At 52.4% G+C, this 13,965-nt stretch overlaps 1 protein-coding gene across 1 annotated transcript; it reads right to left on the bottom strand.

Moving 5' to 3' along the window:
- Positions 1 to 1,772: 1,772 nt before the first annotated feature.
- Positions 1,773 to 13,030, bottom strand: KHSRP (KH-type splicing regulatory protein). Its single transcript, XM_080674467.1, has 19 exons — positions 12,703 to 13,030; positions 11,013 to 11,109; positions 10,378 to 10,416; positions 10,001 to 10,040; positions 9,040 to 9,089; positions 8,681 to 8,752; positions 7,848 to 7,905; positions 7,409 to 7,583; positions 7,116 to 7,214; positions 6,641 to 6,739; positions 6,414 to 6,516; positions 5,671 to 5,771; positions 5,435 to 5,579; positions 5,194 to 5,354; positions 4,988 to 5,097; positions 4,520 to 4,608; positions 4,223 to 4,423; positions 4,042 to 4,119; positions 1,773 to 3,766 (listed from the first exon to the last, which is right to left on the bottom strand). Exons 1-19 carry the CDS (start codon positions 12,934 to 12,936, stop codon positions 3,489 to 3,491), a joined length of 2,229 nt encoding a protein of 742 aa, XP_080530593.1. The 5' UTR covers positions 12,937 to 13,030; the 3' UTR covers positions 1,773 to 3,488.
- Between the last annotated feature and the right edge of the window lie 935 nt (positions 13,031 to 13,965).

The raw sequence follows: 13,965 nt of genomic DNA on the forward strand, positions 1-13,965 counted from the left end.
GGGACCTTTGGTGATGTTCCCATCACTGACTGAAGGTAGGAATATGCGATGAGGCTAAAGGAAGGGACAGCAATGCCTATGCAACTAGCTGTGACCAAGGATGGGATGGGAAGCCTGGTGGGTGGGTGATTCCTCACTCCCACGTCCCTATGTCCTATCTGAAGGGATAGCATCTCTGTACAGCTTGTGTGGCTGAGTGACCAGCCATAACATGAAATCTTGTCTTAACCCAGCCTTCCTGACCCATTTCCCTCACTAGTCCTAGGACTGTCCCTCCTGATTCTTTTTACTGTCAAATAAAAAAGAGGACTGGCCCTAGCTGGTTTGGCTCAGTGGCTAGAGCATCAGCCTGCGGATTGAAGGGTCCTGGATTCGAGTCTGTCAGGGGAACACATGCCTGGGTTGCGGGGTCAATCCCCAGTAGGGGGCGTGCAGGAGGCAGCCGATGAATGATTCTCTCATCATTGATGTTTCTGTTTCCCTCCTTTCCTCTCTGAAATCAATAGATATATTTAAAATAAATAATAAGAGGCCTATAAAATTGTTTTGCCCTTGTCTATGGGGTGGAGGGCAATAGTGCAGCTGTGACTAAGAACTGACCCCTTTCCTCCCACTCCTCTAGACCTTGACAAAAGCTACAGAAAACTTTGCTAAGCGCTGCTGTAATTGCAAGCCTGTAGTGAGATGGCAGGGGGCTAGAGGCTGATTCTCCCTCATCCCAGTACCAGCACAGGGCTAAGGGAGTGCAGTGCGTGCAAGGTGAGCCCAGGGTTCTAATCTAACCTGTCCATGTGACCCTAGAGCAATAGCATCCCTCTTCTGGCCCTCTGTGCTACAAGGTGGGCGTTCTGGAGGCCATCAACTCCTACAGGGACTAGTTCCTAACAAATGTGGAAGGTCACAGGACTGTGAGTGGTCCCACCTAGAGGCAGCACTGTTGCTGGTCTCTGCTTGGTGTTGCCACTTAAGCCTCTGGGCCCAGGCAATCAGATTCAGAATACGAGACCTGATAATTTTAAGTGTTAACAGTCAACCATAAATCCAAATGGAACACCCCTGCTACACCGTGTGCAAGATGACTGTCCCTGGATCAGATAGGTCAAGTAGCCCCTTAATTTTCTCTCCCATCTCCTGTCATCCTTGGGAGGCCATGGCCTGCCACCAAGCACTCGAACTGGTGCAGTTTCCATAGACAGAATAGGTTTCCACCTCGATTCTCTAATGAGAGCACATGTACCAAGGCCAGGCTGATTCTGGAGAGGCAGGCCGCATCCATGGGAACGCAGGTCCCTGGGGATCATCCTGGGTGCTTTGCTACCCAAGTTCCCAGAAGGAAGAACAGGGTGCACCCACAGGGATGTGGCCTTTTCCTTCCAAAACAAAATCAGAGGGTAGTCTTTGGGTGGGGCTAGTACCCCATACTCATTAGCCAAGCCTTGTTCCTCTAAAAAACACAACTGCGGCCAGCACACAGTTTTAGACAAAAAGCACTTTATTTAACAAAAAAGAAAAAGAAAAAAATGGGAGTAGGGGAAGAAAAGTTATAGGAAAGTACAACGTGCCTGCTGAAACTATTTTATATTTGTTTTCTTAAAAAAAAAAAAAAAAAAAACACAAAAAAAAAACCAACAAAAAAACACAACACAAAGCTTGTAATTTCCAATCACCGTTATCAGGCTTTACAACATCTATAAAGAACAAACATCTGCTTCAAAATTCTATGGGGGCAGGTGGGGAACAGAGAAAGAGAGACGGCACCCAGCAGACATGGGGAGGTTTTGTTATCATTTATTTGTGAAGTTAAAAACGAGCGATAAAAAGTAAAAACTGCCATACAATTTTTTTTTGTTTTGTTCTCAATTTGTTTTCAGTTTCAATGTCCTCTTGAACAGATGAAACATGACAGACCAGTCCTGGGAGAAGGAACGCAGGAGGGGAGGGCTGCGAGAAGCGAGCTAGGGCAGAAGGAGGAGCGAGAGGAGCAGAGAGGCTGAGGGGCTCGACTGATATAGGGCAGGGTGTGTGTATGTGGGGTTCCCTGCAATATCAATACCTGGTCCAAGGAATGTTCCAACTCTAACTAAAAAAAAAAAAAAAAAAAGCAAGAGTGACTTTTTTTCCTTTTTAAAAGTTTATTTTAAAAACATGAAGAGGGCCAAGGGTGGCAGGGGAGAAAATAAGTTGTTTTCCTTGAAAGAAGCAGTTTTAGGGAAGACTAGGGGTGGGATATAGAGATTTATATATATATATATATAATTTTATAGGTTTTGTTTCACTTATTGTGTTTCTTATTAAAAAAATTTTTTTTGGCAGAGATTTAATTCTCGCTATCTTCTATGGCTGGCTCAACATGAAGGATCCCAATTTTGAAAGAAAAAGAAAGGATGTGAGACACAGAATGAGCGAGAGAGTGAGAGCCGGGCATCACCTCCAAGCCACTCACAGAGAGGGCTCCCCTGCACCCCGCCCCCATGTCAGCCATCGCTCTCTCGCCTAACAAATGGAGGGGGGGGAAAAAAAAGCAAAAACCAAAAAATAAGCCCCAAACAAAACAAATAATAAAAGAATTTTCACAGATGAAGAAGTTCACATTCATTCGATTCATTGAGCCTGCGGAGAGGGAAGAGATAGGAATTGGTCACTACGGGGAGGGGCAGGCAGAGGCGGAAGACGGGGACAGTAAGGAGGGGGCCAGGAAGCCCCTCTCCCAAGCCAGTGGCTAGCAGGATGTGTCTGTAACTGTCTAGTCAAGTGCTCCAGGGACTCAGCTGAAGTCAGACTGGCTCCTTGATGGAGGAGGAGAAAGAGCGACACAAAGGCAAGAAGGAGAGAAGCAGGGGCCGCGGGAGAAAGAGAAGCAAAGTCAAGGTCTGCAAGGGAGAAGGTGGTGGGTGGCTCCCGGCGCATCACAACATGAACAATCTGAGATCACGGTGTCCCCACAACACCCCTGTGAGGTAGGTTGGAACGTGGCAGCGATCATCATGCCCACTTCACAGACAAGACCGGGACACAGACACGGGCGTGAGAGCAGAGGCTGAGCCCAGGGGGACCGATCCCCTTTGCAGGCTCCCTGCGTCCCTGCTGGAGCCAGGGCCACCCCACACTGGGGCTGCCTGCAAACAGTCACTTGGACATCGTCGGGGAGAAGATCGTGGGTTTAAAAACAAAAAGAACAAAAGCCAAAAAAGTAATGCAGAGGGGAAAAATATCCATTTTCTTCCCAAGTGGCCAGATTTTGAGTTAGCAGCCAGGATGGTGACCAAAGTGCAGTGCCCGGGCTGCCCCACCCCCAGGACTACCCACCAGTTCAACAGTTCCACCTTTTATCTGTCTCGCACTCTCCCCCAGCATCACGACAGCATTACACAGGAACAAGCGAGCCGGCGGAGGGAGGCCTCTTCTTTAACCTCTGGACCCAGCGCACACTTCCCCTGGCTCATGGGGACTCCCGGAGACCTCCAGCCACACGGCCCCCGCTGCAGGCATCAAGGACACACCCCGCAGGGGAAGGGATTTCCGGCGCTACCCACTAAGGCAGGATGGACGGTGGCTGGGGGTTGGAAGGAAAAAGGAGGAGGAGGAGGGTGGCAATTCCCACTTGCCTGCTGCTGTCCCTGCTGTGTGGGTGGAGGCTGGGGGCCACCAGGACCTGGGGTCTGTCCGTAGTAAGCGGCTTGCTGTCGGTAGTATTCAGCCCAGGCGGCACTATAGTCTGGCTGGGAGCCTGGGGGAGCTCCTGGACCCCCTCCAGTGGCCACTTGAGCTGTTGGGGAGGAGAGGGTGAGTGTGGCTGGGCAAGAGAGTGGGCCTGGCCCTGCCTTGCCTCAGGCCCCACCAGTTCAGACTGCTTAAAAAAAAAAAAAAATCATGTTGAAGTACAACTTACATACAATGTTATATTAGTTTCAAGTGTGTAAGTGATTCGCCATTTAAATTCCTTAGGATGTGATCACCATACTAAATCATCGTACAAATTCATAATGACTACGTTCCCTATACTGTAGTTGCATCACTGTGATTCTTTTTTGTATAACTCACCCTGCTTCTTGTAGTACTCCTCCCAGGCCTTTGTGTAGTCCTGCTGTGGGGGAGCTCCAGGCTGCTGCGGCTGCTGGCCTGCAGGAAGCGGGCACCAAGGTCAGAGGACAGCAAGGGGACAAAGCTGCCCTTTTCTGCCTCTCTGGCTGATTGGAGCCCATGCAGCAGCCCACACACTCACCAATCTTTTTGTAATACTCTTCCCAGGCCTTAGTGTAGTCTGACTGGCCAGCAGGTGGGGGCTGAGGGGGTTCGCCCTGGGCAGGTGGGGCTGCGGGTGCAGGTGCGGGGCCGGGCACGGGGCCTGGGGGCTGCTGGTAGTAGTGTGAGTAGTAGGCGGCCCAGGCTGCGTTGGGGTCTGCGGCGGCTGCGGCGGCTTTATCTGCAAGAGGAGGGCAGTGCAGGCTGAGGGTTGACACAGAAAGCCAATCCTGGGCCCAAACCCTGTGCTGCCCCTCAAATGGGTAGCCTTACTTACTCGGGTCATGAGGAGCAGGTGGTTGCCACTGGGGGTAGGTATTGCCCCAACCCTGGGGTGGGTACTGGTGAGGAGGGGGACCCCCGGCACTGTAGGATGAGAAAGATGGGGAACACATGAGCAGGGGCTGCTCCTTTGCAGGGTAGGGATGGCTAGTAGGAAGAAGGCCCAAGGAAAGATGTGAGACAACTAAATGCATAGGACCCAGGCTATGAAACAAAGTACCCCAAAATCAACATGCACAGATTTATGCATGGGGTGAAGACCAAGGTCAACACCTATTGCATCATATAAAAGATGGTGTCTGTGAAACAAAGCTGGAATGGATCGTGTTTGGGCCCGAACAATCACTGCTTCTGAAAGATGAGGATAGACCTCTTGGTGGTAAATGGAAACAGGGCCTGTCACTTTTCTTGCCAGCATATTGACACCCATGTCACAAATCCCAGGCAGCTGAAGAGTACTCACTGAGGGGGAGCCCCTGGTGGCCCCTGATTGAAGGGCCCAGGATTGAAGGGCCCCATGGGACCGGCAGGGCCTGGTCCTCCTGGGCCTGGTCCAACTGGACAGAGGGGACCCTGGAAGGAGAATGTGACAAGGTCAGTGGGTGGGAGTCAGGAGCCAGGCCTAGCCCCCCCCCCCCCCCCCCCCCCCAGAGCCCTCCATGAGCCCACCTCAATCTTCTCCTCGATGAGCTGCTTGGCATGATCAATCTGCTGGGGCGAGCCGCGTATAATAAACAGTTTAAAGTTGGGGTCTCCATTGGGCGGCAATTGCCGGGAGATCTCTACAAAGGCGCCTGTCTGCTGGTTTATGGCTTTCACGTTCTCGCCACCTGCAGGGGACACAGGCAGTGAAGGGAGGGTGGGAGAAAAGAGTGGGTGAGGGACGAAAGGCAGGGAGAGGCCTCCTTACCTCGGCCGATGACTAGCCCACACTTGTGAGTGGGGATGGAGAAGGTCATCTCCCCGCCAGGCGGGCCCCAGTTGCCTTGGCCCCTTCCTCGGCCACGACCCCCTGGGGGCATGCCAGGACCCCCTGGAGGACCTGGGGGACCACTCTGCAAGACAGGGAGATGGAGAATAAATACAGGAAGCCAGACCCATCCCTCTGTCCCCACCAGCTCTTCTCACCTACCCCATGCCACCTACCCTAAGGCTCTGGAGGAGGTCATTGATAATCCGCGCCGCATGCTCGCACCGGTCTGGGGGCCCCATTATGTGAGCTATCTTCTCGGGACCTGTCCCATCATCTGAGGACAGCATCCAGAGAGCGGAGACACGATTTAAAAGAGAAGCACAACTCCAAACCACCACACCTTCTCAGGGCAGTACTGTGCCAAGCTAGGTGTCTGAGACATCTCAGACTCAGTGCTGCTCGCCTCACTCCATGCACTCAGGAGTGAAGGAGGAGGCAGGCAGGCCCCATGTTCCCAGAGAAGAAAACTGACCAGCTCGGCAGGGAGGTAGCTGAGGCTTCTTTCTGCAATTAGAACCCCCAGAACTAATGGATGCATTTTATAGAACTAAGAACAACAAATTTCTGAAATGCAGGAAAGGGGTCCCTCCGCCCCACAGATCTGCCATCAGACTCTCACAGGCTTGGCAGGAGCCCAGAGTTGGGTCAGTGATTTGATCCAGCCCAGAGTGCCCAAGTTACCCAGGCTGCCTTGTCAAGATAGGCTACTGGTGGGGGAGAGGGATAAGATATTTGACAGCAGAGGAAAACACAGAAAGTCTGCCCCATCACCAAATCTCTCACGGGACTGTCCCACAGAGGAGAAAGAAAAGAGGCACAGCATGCTAACCATGGTGCCGAGCTGCCCACAGTGGACACTCAGGTTGATCTTAAGAGGACAGCACTGGCTTACACATCCACATGACTTGGCCCTGACCTTGTTTAAACTGGATCCGCACACCGGCATCATTCTGGATCTTCTTAATCATCTCTCCGCTCCGGCCAATGACCACGCCAACAGAATGCCTAGGCACTGGCACCTGAGGGAGATGCAGAGAGAGGGTCAGCTGAGTTCTGTTCCCACAGCTTTGCTGCCCACTGGACATAAGAAGCCCCTCACCCCACCGCATAGCCCTCCATCTTCTGGGGGAAGCCCGCACTCACATCAATTCCCCCACCAATCCGGGATCCATATTCATTCCGGTCCCCAAAGCCGCCCTGGTCACGCTCCCGGAGGATGTCCATCACCATCTCACAGGCTTGCTGAAAAGACACAGGGCATGGTGCACATGGCAAGCCCTGCTGCCCCACTGCACCCCCAGCCTCCCATAAACCAAGGGGTCACAGGCTTAAGCTAAGGACTGACACACAGGTGCTGTGCTCTGTATTTGCCACCCTGAGAGGCAGGCATGGCTAGCAACTCCATTTTCCAGATGAGAAAATGGAGGATCAGTTAGGCCACTTGCTCATGTACAAACCCATTGTTGAAGGGAGAATTCAACACAGGAACACGAACCCTGGGATGACTTCAAAGCCAGTGCTTTTGAAAACCTCTCCACTTTTATTCAAATCTCCAGACAGTCCACCAGCTCTCACTTCTCTAAAACCCACTATCACCACCATCGCAGGGCATACTCACCTGCACTTTGTAAGGATCCCCAATGATCCGAAGGGGCTTGTCAACATTTGTATTCTGGGAACCATCTTGAATTAAAATCATCTTTACTCCAGCACGTTCCTTTAAAACCAATGTTGACTGTCAGTGTAGGACTTTCAAATAAGTTTCTGGCGACTAGTGCATTTGGGGCAGGGTCCATGATCAAAAAGGATAAAAGACTGGGAAAGCAGCTGGGGATGGGGGTGGTGTGCAGACCAGATACCGGATGGAAACTTTCTTGGGATGGAAGGAACCTTCTGTCTCCTCTCCCTCACCTGTAGCTGTTTAATGGTCTCCCCGCCTTTCCCGATGACAAGGCCAGCCTTCCCCGCGGGGATCATAATCTCCTGCACTGTGCCATTCTGGCCCCCGTTGGCGTTGTCATGGAACTGTCCTGGGGGGCCCCCACGACCCCGGGAGACGATGTCATCCAGCATCATCTTTGCTTTCCTGGGAAGGGGAAGAATGGGGTGCCGTCACTTGAAAGAGTACTGGCCTGGCGACCGCCACCGCCCCCGCGCCCCCCACCTCCAAGCTCAAAGCAAAGAAGGTGACTCCCAACACATGCATTTGACAGATGATGAGGAAGAGAGTACTACGGTCCCTGGAGCTAGGCGGCAAGGACATGGTGTGGGAGTCACCCCCAATTTTCAAAGGGATCAAGAGGACTTCTGCCCACTCCCATCACAATGACAGGCCCAGCCAGGCACTTACTGGACAGATTCTGGGGCTCCTGTCAAGGACACACTGCGCTCAGGGAGACCACCACTGTCTGGAGAGAAGAGGAGATAGGGTCAGTGCCTTTCCAGGCCTGCTGATCCTAGAAAGGCTTTTAGTGGAGATGAGAAAACTTCCAGAACAATCACCAGCCACTTTTGCCACCATTCAGCAGCCTGACAAATCAATTTACCTCCCCAAACACCTGGGAGGCTGCCCTATGCAAGGCCAAGGTCAGGAAGCTTCAAGTCCAACAAGGGAGACAGAACTTTTAGGGAAAAAGATGAGGTAGAAGGAGAGGCAGGTTCTGGAAGGTCCAAACCCTGGGCCATTTTTGCCACCACTAATGATCACATGCACACCTTCTAGTCAACAAACTCCACTCTGCTAGAACAAGGCCTCAGAAGCAGACTCCTACAGAGGAGCAGGCAGAATTGGGTTTCAAACCCAGGCCCACCCTCAAAGCTTTTCTTTCTAATGCACCTTCATGCCTCCCATATTCCCTCTGGTTTCCACTAGATGTTTAGTTTAGGTGGCAACTTAACATAATGGTTCACAGCAGACCTGGAATGAGGCACCCTGTGTTCAATTCTAGATCTTCCCCTTCAGCTCTCCCCCGACTCATAAAATGAAAACGAAAGTCACAGCTACACCCTGTGGTGCTGTACACTGGAGATACTTCACTGAGCCTGGCATATAGAAGACACTCAATAAATAATATAAACAAATACGTTTCATGTCTATCAGTCAAGTTAAAAGTGAGAGGAATACTAAAGTGCAAAGAGCCCAGCCCCTGCATTCATTCTGGCGCGAAACTGGCTCACTCATACCTGGAGAGATCTGGACTTTGCAGCCTGAATCTTGCTGGATTTTATTAATCTGTTCACCTCCTCTGCCAATGACTAGGTGGCGAAGAAAGGAGAAAAGTGAGTTACTTTAAAATGGAATAAAAAAGAAAAGAAAAGCAGAGCTGACAGAAGGAGCCAGCACCAAGTAAATGAGGTGGTGGTGGGGCCACGTGAATATTCAAAAGGAGCGATGACTGTTCTTCCAGTCCAGAAAGAACAGGTTAATAGGGGAAGCCCTTTCAGTCCAGAGGCTTCTGGGTTGCCAGGGGCTTCCAGGACACTGTCCCAGGGTGGGGCTGTGGATATAATGGACACCCCAGAGCATAGTGACCCACACTCACTTAGTCCTACCATGCCATCTGGGACCCTGTACTCCTCTGTCATTGATGTCCTGCAAAAAGACAATGAAGGTCAGTCTCAAATGGGAAAGCAAAGAGTCCCCCTAGAGAAAAGGGCCCCCGATGTTTCTGGCCTCTGACCCTGCTTCCTATGATGAGACCAAGACCTCAAAAGCCTATGCAAAATCTAGCAGCACGAAGCTGGGGATCTCTCGCCCCACAGCAGGTCACTCCATTTCTTGAGGCCAAGTTTCCCCACCCGGGCCATGAAAGGCCTGTTCTGAGGCAGAGTGGCCCCTGGACCAGTGCTGTCCCTAACTCAGGGGGAGAATGAGCACCTGGACACTTTTATAGCAATCTGATAAAAGTTGATTTACAACCGTTGACTTTTAAAAACAAACAAACAAAAAAAGGAATAACTTTGCACCTTTTAAATTTCATTTTCCTAGCAAATAATTTTTATTGTATTTTACAAAAATGTTGGCCCACTAAAAAAATAAAAAGAAATAATGTGGTCCTTCACAAAGGATTCTATGTCAGATTCATTGAAGTCATGGGGTGGGTTGGGGAGGAAATAAGGTAGGAACCGCCTCCCCCTGCCCCACCCTAGGCTCCATCAGCTCTCAGGGAATAAGCATTTGCAGAGGATGGATGAGAAAACCAGTCTTTTCTAGGAAGACAGATGTGTGTGCTTCTGGAGAGTCCCCACCCCAACAAAGGAAGCACCATGGTGCAGAAATCACCATTCTGTCATTACAGTGAAATGCCACAACCGTCTCCTACCTCCAGCCTTGAAGACAGGTAAGTACAGGGATAAAGGCAGTACCTTCTACCTCTCAGTCCACTCTTTGGTGGACCAGCCCTAAATGGTGCAGGGCTCCCAGAGAGAGTTCTCCCTCAAGACAGTAAGAAAGGCCAGAGACAGCTGACAGACAGACAACATTTTCTCCAAATCACAACTTACCTGGGGGGAGGATGGATGGGTCCAAGTTGAGAACTGATGGCTACAGAGAGAAAATCCAAAGGAAAGATTGGCGTGGCTTCTCTCTGGAACCCAGAACACCACTGACCCCAGGTGCTCCTACCTACATGGGAGTGACTAACACTATTCCAGTCTAAGCCCTCCTGAGTACTGGAGCATCATGGACCCTGCTCACAACAGCACAGGCATTGGGTATTTCCGCCTCAATTTCCAGGGACTATAGGAACCCCAAAGATCATGAATCCCAGATGATGAACACTTAGAGCCTCCATAAAGAACAGGTGCGCAGTGCCCCCACCTCCAAACAACCTCCTAAGACCCTGAAGTTGCCTTCTGCCTGCATTACCCAACGAACTTACAGTCTCCCTGAGAGGCCAGTTTCTTGCTCTCCGGTTGGTCTGTGAAAGAGAGAGGATGTCAGATGTAGCACCCACCCACTCACCCATAGCCTCCTGATGCTGGTGCCACACATCCTGGCAAACTATCCCCTCTTTTGCTACGCACCAAAATCAGAGCAGAGACAGGGGAGATCAATCCCTAAGTCAAGCCAGACTTCATCAATCCTGCCACCAGCACTAAGAGTAAAAAAGCCCTTTATTACAGAGAAACAATGATAGTGGCATCTGAATCCTTCCAGCTAAGGATCAGACCTGCCTTGGACAGCAGGGTTCTGGTTGAAAGAAGTTGCTGGCCACCCAGGGCCAGCCAAGCTTTACTTATGTGGGACCTCAATAACAGTACCAGCATTTCCCTAGCCTACCAGAAGGGGAGAAACAATCTTGAGAACTTACAACTTGGACCCAGCCACAGTCAATCTGCTCTTCTCTCAGCCACCTGATACCTCAGGATGGTGGCCCAACAAAAAGAATGAACAAAGCTGGGATTGCTGAGGTTTTAAAAGACTGAACAGCAGCAGGCTGCCCTCCCCCCCACTCTGAACCACATTCAAACAAAGGCACCTCACTCTCTATCCTCCTTCCCAGCAAGTAGTTACCTCCATCTTCCAACTGCCTCTTTTGGCCCCCAAAACCAAAATCAGGAGTGCTGTTATTCACTGTTGTAGCAGCGTCGCCTCCAATTTTGGCTGCGATCTAGAAATGAAGTTGTAAGCAGAGAAGAATTAGCACCAAAAAGCAATCTCTGTGGGGCTCAGATCAACTTCTCAGAATCTCTCCTGTTCTCTGGTCTTGCTGTTTGGACTGAGAATTAGGTTCCCCCTAATTTAGGGAAGAACTTGATGGTTAAGACACTCCAGAAGGAATTTTCACCTAAGGCCTCAGAGTTCAACAGTTAGCTCCCTTTCTCCATGGGATTTGGTCCTAAATTGTTTGTGGCCAGACTGTAACCCACACTAACTTGTTCTAGGGGGTAAAAGGAACAGAAGCTCAGTGCCACTGAGGGTCCTCAGGTCATCTCCACAATGTAGCCCAGTTCTTCTGGGATGCTGAAGAGTATTATCTCCCTCACCCTCAGAACCTTAGCATTTGTGAAACAAATCTCAGGGAATTTTTTGCTTCAAGGCATCTGAAATCTTCACTTAAGGAAAACAAAAGACCCTTTTGGAGCACATGTTACAATTTAGCCACATGAAGAGCAACTTCAAATAAACCCCTACCCAACAAACCTAACACCAGAGTCTGTTTGTGGAAGTATTACAAGTTTTCCAAAGAAACACAAACCAAAAACTAAGTATCTATCTTTTCACTTCTCAACTATTTAACACTTTGAGCCAAAGCTTTTGGGCTGTCCAGATGGGGCCTTAACCCACCCCAACAAACAGTACACAGCACCAACTCCCCCAGTTACAGCTGCTCAATCAAGACAGCTCAGTGGGCAAGCAGATGTAAGTGCACATTAAAACATTGAAGTGAGAAAGCCTCAGATCACACTGGGCGGAGCAGGGCAGTCACCTAACAGGACCTCCTACCCTGCCCTGGAGGCACTGGAATTACCCGGGGTTGGGGTCTGGCTTCCGGAAAGGGTGGCAAAGTCCTCCCATTCTATGGGCCTCCTCCTCGCCAGGCTCAGGGGAGGTTAGTCCCGCCAGCATGTGTCACCTCCATGTTGTCATCAAGACTCAAAAAACTGGTTGGGATCCTCCTCTTTCTCAAAAAGATATAGACCACGCTTTCAAGCAACCGGAAGATAAAAAAGAGCCAGCTCCTATGCCCACCCTCCCCATTTCACTTAAGTGCTTGGCCGCTCCGGCAGCCCAAAGGGTACCCTTTCCATACTCAAGAGGAAGGACTTCTTTTCCCCAAAGTCCCTTCTTCCTGGGGAGCGGGCTGAAACGGGGCTGAGTTGAGGGCAAGCAATTCTGTGCCCTGACGGGGAGGTGGGGGCCAAGTATGATCAATCCGGGAAGGTGGACCCTTTCCTTCCAGAGCAGTGGAGCATGCTTTCGCGTATCCTAAGGCAGGGCAGAGGTATCCCCAGCACTCAGGGGCCCCTGTACACCCAGGGACCGCTTTTGGGAATCCCCCGGACGCCCCTTCCCGCTGCAAGGGTCACCCGTGGGGGACCCCACTCGAGGCGCGTGGGGCGGCCCAGGCTCCAGCCTACTGCTCCACGTGACCCCGCGGCGGCCACGGCGCCCCCTTACTCTCGACCCTGTGCGCGCGCGCACGTGACCCCGCCCCCTCCCCCGCCTGAGCGCGCGCCCCTCAGGCCCGCGGCCTCCTCACCTGGCGGGCCCGCTGCACGGCGTCGGCGAAGGCGTCCTTGCGAATTCCCGGGCCACCCCCGCCTGAGGGCTGCGAAGGGCCCCCGGACGACCCTCCGCCCGGGCCCCCGCCGCCTCGGTCCCCTGCGCCTGGCGGGCCCTGTGGAGGGCCTCCCCCGGCGCCCCCGGACCCCCCGCCCCCGCCGGCGGTCGGCGGCGGCCCGGGCGGGGGTCCTCCCGTGCTGTAGTCCGACATGGCGCGGCGGGGCCGGGCCTGGCGCGGCTGCTGAAGCTGAGGAGGAGGAGGCGGTGGCAGCAGCAGCGGCGGCGGCTCAACGCGGGAACAAGGCCTCGCTCTACACGGCCGCGGAGCACTCTGGGAACCCAGCGGCTGAGAAGACGATGGGGGGGGCGTCCCCCTCCCGCCGCCGTGACGGACGGCAGGACCGGGCCAATAGGAAGTAGCCGCCGCTCCCCGGACACCAATCAAGGGCTCTGTGGTCAAGCGACCAATCGGAGTGCTGCGAAAGGCATTGGGTAGGAGGCGCTGTGTGACTGACAGCTCTCGGAGGCAATGCGCTGCTGGCTGCCGGCGCTAGGTTGGCCCAATGAAGCGGAGTTCCAGAATCGCTGGGCGGCTTCAGAACCGATTGACCGCTCGGAAGAGTCAAGCGTACAGGAAGGAGGAGCCTAGCAAATTGATCCTTTGAACACAAGCCAATGAGTACACGCGGAAGGCGGTTCTTGTAAAGATTGGCAGTCAATTTAATCCAATCCCTTACGAGTTCTGGGTGATGCGCTTGGTTTTGGACTGGCTTTTCATGTTAACCATAATCCTTTTCCAGTTTGACTTCTAAGCCAATGGCTGAGAGACGGGGGCAGGTGTTAGGTGACTGACACCGCTCCAGACAAATGGCAATGAAGTAAAGGTGCCCAGTATTAGTGGGAACCAGTGGAATCGCAGCAGCATTGGGGCGGAGCCTGCTACCTGACGGCGAGACGGGATTAGTGGAAGGGGGAATGAGTGGCAGCGTACATACGCAATAGCGACTGGCTGCCGGAATTCGGCCCGGGAGCCTGGCTGGGTAGGCCAGGCACGTGGTTTGCTTGAGGCCTTGGAGGTCGGGTGCTTCTGGAGTTGAAGTGGTCTGAGAGCAGGAGGAAACCCAGGGATTCCCCTGTGACCCCATCTCCTTTCTCCACCCATTACTCTAGAAGCCCTTCTCTTCCAGGCTTCAGGGAACCAGCTCCACTCCTGAGCTAACGGGTTTTGGGCCATGGTTCC

The sequence above is a fragment of the Plecotus auritus genome, assembly GCF_963455305.1.
Source record: "Plecotus auritus genome assembly, chromosome: 6".
NCBI classification, from domain to species: Eukaryota; Metazoa; Chordata; class Mammalia; order Chiroptera; family Vespertilionidae; genus Plecotus; species Plecotus auritus.